At 41.3% G+C, this 7,917-nt stretch overlaps 1 protein-coding gene and 1 pseudogene across 1 annotated transcript; both read right to left on the bottom strand.

The window, feature by feature from the left end:
* Positions 1 to 37: 37 nt before the first annotated feature.
* On the bottom strand, positions 38 to 1,179 carry LOC133126759 (gastrula zinc finger protein XlCGF71.1-like). Its single transcript, XM_061239094.1, is given in 4 exon segments — positions 38 to 303; positions 388 to 707; positions 709 to 945; positions 1,172 to 1,179. Coding segments are annotated over 4 exon segments (831 nt in total).
* Positions 1,180 to 2,929: 1,750 nt separating this feature from the next.
* On the bottom strand, positions 2,930 to 6,800 carry LOC133127137 (zinc finger protein 260-like; annotated as a pseudogene).
* Positions 6,801 to 7,917: the final 1,117 nt, after the last annotated feature.

The following is a 7,917-nucleotide window of genomic DNA, read 5'->3' as shown; positions in this document are numbered from 1 at the left end:
GACGGTTCACCTGTCCAAATCTTCTCACACTGAGCATCTAGGTGTTTTCACCTGTATGAATGTTCCTGTGCCTCCTTAAATTAGATGTACATGTGAAACACTTTCCACACTTAGTACATGTGGAAGGCTTTTCACCAGTATGGATTATCTGATGGATGCTTAAATAAGATTTAGTTGAAAAACACTTCCCACACTGCGTACATTTGTAGGGCTTTTCACCAGTATGAATTCTCTGATGGGTGCTTAAATGTAATTTAGCTGAAAAACACTTTCCACACTGATCACATTTGTAGGGCTTTTCACCTGTATGAATTCTGTGATGGCTGTTTAATTCACCATTCCTTAAAAAGCACTTGCCACACTGATAACATGTGTAGGACTTTTTACCTGTATGAATTATCTGATGCTTATTTAAATTAGTTTTCCGATGAAAACACTTCTCACACTTATCACATTTGAAGGGCTTTTCACGAGCATGAATAATCTCATGTTTGCTTAAATCACCTTTTGTGAAAAAACACTTCCCACACAGTGTACATTTGTGAGGTTTTTCACCAGTATGAATTCTCTGATGGAGGCTTAAATGAGATTTACCTGAAAAACACTTCCCACATTGAGTACATGCATAGGGCTTTTCACCAGTATGAATTCTCTGATGTTCGCTAAAATGAGATTTAGCTGAAAAACACTTTCCACACTGAGTACACGTAGGGCTTTTCACCAGTATGGATTCTCTGATGGATGCTTAATTGAGATTTACCTGAAAAACACTTCCCGCATTGAGAGCATTGGTGGGGCTTTTCACCAGTATGAATTCTCTGATGTTTATTTAAAGAAGATTTATGAAGGAAACGCTTCCCACACTGAGTACATATGTAGGGCTTTTCACCAGTATGGATTATCTGATGTTGGCTTAAATAAGATTTAGATGAAAAACAGTTAAGACTTAATAAGATTTATCTTATTAAAAGGAGATTTAGGGGGGATTTTATTGAGGCTTTTAAATTCATTGAAGGGATTAAAAAAGTGGATTATAGAGTGAGATTCTTCAGGGTGAGTTTGGTTAGCAGAATGAGAGGGCAACAATGTAAATTGGCTAAGGAGAAATTCCATTCAGATAGTAGGACGTTTTTTTTCACACAGAGAGTGGTCATTGTGTGGATTGGCTTACCAGGACATGTAGTGGTGGCAGAAACACTGGGGGTTTTCAAGACCAGGCTTGATACGGTGCTGGATACTATTTCGCTTTTAGGCAGACTAAGCAGAAGGTACACTTAGGGGTATGATAAGGTGAGCATTGCTGGGCTGAATGGCCTGTTCGCCATTACCTTATGTTATGTAGCATATTGCTAGTTAGTGAAATCTGTTGGGGTTTCAAAGCTTTTCTTTCATGATATGTAATTATTTGGACATTAATTGGCATTAAGTAAGACTGTTCTAGCCTAAGAAAACAACTGTTTATACACAATTTTGTATGACGAGCAGAAGTGAACAAACGTTACTAGATATTGCACAGGACAATGCTGCCTTTTTTCACTATAAATCCATCTTGTGCTTCATCTCTCCAAATAGCCCTTATCCACAGATTTATTTGTGTTAGCTGGAACGGAATTAAATGACAAATATGATTTCATCTACGAAACAGCAGAAAAACAATGCAAGCTTTATTTGCTTCTGAACCGGTTCTGTGCTCAGAACTCATCCCTTTTCTGCGATGAACTAGTGCATCCGGAAAGTATTCACAGCGCTTCACTTTTTCCACATTTTATGTTACAGCCTTATTCCAAAATTGACGAAATTCATTTTTTCCCTCCAAATTCTACACACAATAACCCATCATGACAACGTGAAAAAAGTTTTTTTTAGATTTTTGCAAATTAATTAAAAATAAAAAAATTAAGAAATGACATGTACATAAGTATTCACAGCCTTGCTCAATACTTTGTTGATGCACCTTTGGCAGCAATTACAGCCTCAAGTCTTTTTGAATATGATGCCACAAGCTTGGCACACCTATCTTTGGGCAGTTTCGCCCATTCCTCTTTGCAGCACCTCTCAAGCTCCATCAGGTTGGATGGGGAGCGTCGGTGCACAGCCATTTTCAGCTCTCTCCAGAGATGTTCAATCGGATTCAAGTCTGGGCTCTGGCTGGGCCACTCAAGGACATTCACAGAAGTTTGGAGTGGCTACACTCGACTCCTACCTCTTCCCTGTGCCACCATTACTCAATATATGCTCCTGGGATTAGCACTATTGCTGAATCTCAGTTCGTTGGAGAACACAGAGGTTGGGGACACAATACATGCATTATTATACTATATTTTATATTATATTGACATAGATAGTTGTGAGCCCTGGTCGGCGTGCATTTAGAGGGCTCCTTAAAGCTAATTTGACAAGAACCGACGTAGAAACGTCCATGGGTTCTCTTCACATCAAATTACAAGAACCATGTACCACCAATCCTGTTTTACAGGCAGAATTTGGCTGCCTTTCCCAACTTGGGAACTCCACGAAAGTACCAAGCCACTGATCAGTTGCTCTTTGGTCAGAATTGTTCAGTATTCAGTCGTAATTTAGGCTGTAAAAGATACAGAGAGTCATGGAGATTAAAAATGTTACAAAGTTAAAAATGACAATTTATTAACCGGCAAGTAGGTAATTATCTTAGAATTCAACAGTCAATTATTAAGAAGAGAAATACAAAGTCAATAATCTTACCCAGCCTGCTTCAACTACAGGGGGGGGGGGGGGGGTTCCACAGGGGGCCCAGGAAGACAGTCCCTCCGGGAACAACACACAAGTTTTCCCCCACAGGCACGGGTAAAAGGTGGGGGCTAACGATGTATGCTCCTGGGAGGAGAGCTACTTTACAGCCACATATTGCCATGGTATCAATACAAGATGAAACAGAGTCCTGGAGATCACGCAAGTTAAAAATAAGAATTTATTAACAGGCAGGTAGGTCATTATCTTAGAATTCAACAGTCAATTAATACAGGAATTAAGAAGAGAAATACAAGTCAATAATCTTACCCAGCCTGCTTCAACTACACACAAACACAGAATATGCAGTGTGGGAAGTCAGATACGATCTTCCCTGATTGGTTTGTCTCCCTTTCCTTTATGCCAAATCATGCTTTTGAACCAGGCGGCAGTGCCAAAAAATTAAGAGGGAGGGGTGGTCACATCTGGAATTTAGACCTTTGGGGGTTGTTAGAAGGGAAAAACAGAAGATTACCAGAGAGGACATATAGTTTTCCCTTGAGTAACTGAAACTATACCAGTAAACTCCATTTGGTATGAAATGCATCTCAGTTGGTTCCTTGATATTACCCGATTGCATCCATACCAAACAGATTATCATCATGTCTGATTATGTTGCAGTTGTCATGAAAAGTCCCTCCTTAATCCAGGAGCGAAGTAAAGGGTGTAATGACAGAAGTGTCCAAATGGGGGCACTGTGGGAGTGTCCTGAGTCTTTCCCATAGGAATTGACCAGGTGTTGGGTCAGGTTGGGTCACGGAGACATTCCTTTCCCGTGGTTTGGCAGGGGCTTAATGACCTCTCTGACCTAAAGGCCCCTAGAACACACATCCACAGCCATTCCCCCTTATCTCAGTCTTCCCAGATGCGGACATTCTTAGGAGCAAATGGTCTGAATCCCCAAAAGGAAGTCCGAGTCGTAGAGCTGACTGGAGATACCTGGAGAGGGATGAAGTTGGGAGTTTTCATGACAGCCGCATTATGTAATAACTATGTTTCTGTACCTCCCATGGTAATATGCCTTTGATTTTGCATAAACATGATTTGAGTGGGCGGCACGGATGGCGCAGTGGGTAGCACTGTCGCCTCACAGCAAGGAGGTCCTGGGTTCGAATCCCCGTCGGCCGGGGCCTCTCTGTGTGGAGTTTGCATGTTCTCCCCGTGTCTGCGTGGGTTTCCTCCGGGTACTCCGGTTTCCTCCCACAGTCCAAAGACATGCAGGTTAGGCTGATTGGAGAGTCTAAATTGCCCACAGGTATGAGTGTGTGAGTGTGTGAGTGTGTGAGTGAATGGTGTGTGTGCCCTGCGATGGACTGGCGACCTGTCCAGGGTTTATTCCTGCCTTTCGCCCAATGTATGCTGGGATAGGCTCCAGCCCCCCTGCGACCCTGTTCAGGATAAGCGGGTTAAGATGATGGATGGATGGATGGATGATTTGAGTGAATCAAAGGAAAGGAGACAAAACCCCAGATTGCTTGGTTTATTCTCCTTAGAACCCAAAATCAGGCCTTCCTTTGTTCTTGACCATAAAAATGGGTCAACCATTTAGATTTTAGAGCCAAAACCCCCACCAGGCAGGGAGACCTAGCTTCTACAGGGAATGACGGTATGACCTGCCTCATGTCTACTTAAACCACCTTTTGCTGAAAAGCACTTCCCACACTGTATACATTTGTAAGGCTTTTCGCCAGTATGGATTCTCTGATGTTGGCTTAAATGAGATTTAGCTGAAAAACACCTCTCGCATTGAGAGCATTGGTGGGGCTTTTCACCAGTATGGATTCTCTGATGTTGGCTTAAATGAGCTTTAGCTGAAAAACACTTCCCGCATTGAGAGCATTGGTGGGGCTTTTCACCAGTATGAATTCTCTGATGTTGTATGAAACCTGATTGATTTGAAAAACACTTCCCACACTGAGTACATGTGTAGGGCTTTTCACCAGTATGGACTCTCTCATGGACAATTAATTGTTGATTATGCATAAAACACTTCCCACACTGCATACATTTGAAGGACTTTTCACCAGTATGAATTATCTGATGTTTTCTGAAACTTGATAGGTCTGAAAAACACTTCCCACACTGAGTACACGTGTAGGGCTTTTCACCAGTATGAATTCTCTGATGTTTTCTGAAACTTGAATGAACTGAAAAACACTTCCCACACTGAGTACATGTGTAGGGCTTTTCACCAGTATGGATTCTCTCATGCATAATTAATTGTTGATTATGAATAAAACACTTCCCACACTGAGTACAGGTGTAACGCTTTTCACCAGTATGAATTCTCTCATGTTTGTTAAAATGAGATTTATCTGAAAAACACTTCCCACACTGAGTACACGTGTAGGGCTTTTCACCAGTATGAATTCTCTGGTGGGTGATTAAAACACTTTTTGTCAAAAAACACTTCCCACATTGATCACACTTGTAAGGCTTTTCACCAGTATGCATTCTCTGATGTTGGCTTAAATAAGATTTAGCTGAAAAACACTTGCCACACTGATCACATTTGTAAGGTTTTTCACCAGTATGAATTATCTGATGTTTGGTTAAGGGATATTTATAAAGGAAACGCTTCCCACACTGATCACATTTGTAAGGTTTTTCACCTGTATGAACTCTCTGATGTTTGTATAAAGAAGATTTATGAAGGAAACGCTTCCCACACTGAGAGCATTGGTGGGGCTTTTCACCAGTATGGCTTCCCTTGTCTTGGATTAACCCTGATGGCTCATTAAGGCATCTCACATGCTGGGTGGAATGGTCCTGTTCTTTCCCTGGTTTCCTGCAGTGTGGATTTGGCTCTCCTGCACACTGCCATGGTTCAGTCTGGTCTTTGTGAACAACACCAGCTTCATTAAGCACAGTGCTCACTTCATCAGATGTAATATCATCACATTTAATGTCCTGCAGGACACTGATGTGTTCGGCCTTAATGTAGCCTCCATCATCAGTCTCTGTTTTAATTCGGTCAGGGTGCAGATGGATTCTATATGCCAGCTCTGTAAAGTCTAGGCTCTCTGTCTTAATAAGATCCCCAGTGTTGGTGGGACCCAGATCTGGTTCTGTTTTTATCAATGGTGAGTCAGTGTGGTGTACAGCACTGACCCCACTGTGTGCTGTAACACACTCAGGCTCCAGTGTGTTGAGTCCTGGTGTAGTACACTCAGTCTCTGACTCTGCCATGTGCACAGACTCCAGTCCACTGAGTTCCTCTTCTTTCAGTCTGATCCTGTGCTGCTCAGTGAGCTCTGGTAGTGTTGTCTCAGTGTCCTGTCTCAGACAGACTCCTGCCTGCATCATACTGCTGCTCAAAGGTGTGCAGAAGTGCAGCTCCTGGAGGGAAACAGGGGAAGAGATTTAGCCTTAAACTGGTGTAACATCAGCTGACAATGAAGACAACTGAATCAATTTCTATTCCCAATTAGCATCATTATGTATGCTAGCTATAAAAACAAAACCTTTGGTTGAGGATTCAATTCAACTACGAATTTATCATTAATGAACGTCAAAATTCCACTTTTTGCTAGTAGATGACATCCGCTTAAGAGATGTGGAGGAAGGGCTTGCAAGTGATTTCCTTCAGCTCTTATTAGATAGTGAGCCAAATACAAATGAGGCCGATGTTTTGTTTGGGCTGATCAATTTAATTTGATCTCTTGAGGCTTTCGGCAAATGCAAACATTTATCTTAAAACCAAGTTTTTTTGTGATTAATACACTTTACACTATAGAATATAAAAATAACACTTTGCAATTTGTGCACATCTATTCAAAAAGTAAACAATTGGGGAAGGAATTTACTCAATTCCTTACCCAATGAGAACTGCTTACCGTGAGAAATCCGGACCTGTTTTTATATTCTCTACAGGTATGATAACTAAACTGGTCCATTACAATTTTCGGTCGTAATGGTGGCTCCGTCACTAAATCGCAGTTTTCGATCGCTGGTTCGATCCCAACTTGATACTTTTCATGACGATTTCACGAGTAGCGTACAGTTTTTCTTTTTGTTAGGGATTCATTATCCAATTTGATTTTGAACGTTTCCCGCTACGATGGAATTATTTTCAGCAGGCGATTGACGTTTATTTTCGCCATTTATGCGTTTGATTCATGCTGTGACAGGATATAACCTTGCATTTCTCCCCCAAACTTATTGCTTGCATTTTAAGCCTAAGAGGCACCAAATCAGAAAATATCATACTTTATTTAATATGGGCTCCCTATATGCATTTTAACATGCTGGGCAGAGGTGCAGTTTACGCAAATCTTTGAAGTAATCCTACATCTTTCTCAATGGCCTACAACATGCTGTAGATCATACATTGTCAGGTGGAATGTACTGGTACAATTCATTCATTGTCCAGGAAATAAGACACTTTGCAATTTGTTCATACGAGTTATTTTAACTCTCATTTAACCCAAGAAGACCAAGTGAGTAATGCTCTTTTCCCAGCAGTCTTATGGGATACATAACAATGCGTAAATCATATCAATACAAAATACAGAGAAAGAAGAATCACAATGACAAGATGAAGGTAAGTAGAAGTTGATAAACTGAACGCATTACGAGAAACAAGAGCGTGTATCCGGCAATTAAAATAATTATCGAGCCCTCCACGTTATTTCGGTGATCCAGTTTTCAGGTGTCGTGTACACGGTTCCAGTTATGAGCAGCGTAATGAAGCTGCTTCCACCTGTTCTGTATTCATACGACTGATCTGAAGTAATGTAGCATGACCATGAGAGCGAGTAGGCTAAGCTAACTCATCTAAAACATTAGACTGAAAAGCATTACACGCTGTAAATAAACAGCGTGTAAATAAATAGCGTGGACCGATAATGTCACTCCACAAATCCACAATTTCGGAGACAATAGCTTGTGTGTAGGCTAACGTTACGTGTAGGGCATTTTGCACGGTAAGAAGGAATTTTAGGACAGCGCGAGCACGAAGTGCCTGAGCCTCAAAGTGTGTTTTGAAAAAAAAAAAGTGGTGACTAGTCTTCTTTTTTCAAAAACGGTATTACTCGAAAGAACTTCCGCCGTGTAAACAAATTTGTAGACTACGTTTGCGGGTCAGGTCTTGATTATCGGTTAGGACCTCGCGTGTCGAATGTGCTTCGACCAAAACGAAGATAGCAATTA

Source organism: Conger conger, chromosome 4 (assembly GCF_963514075.1).
Source record: "Conger conger chromosome 4, fConCon1.1, whole genome shotgun sequence".
In the NCBI taxonomy this organism is placed as follows: domain Eukaryota; kingdom Metazoa; phylum Chordata; class Actinopteri; order Anguilliformes; family Congridae; genus Conger; species Conger conger.
This window is presented reverse-complemented; position numbering and strand designations above follow the sequence as displayed.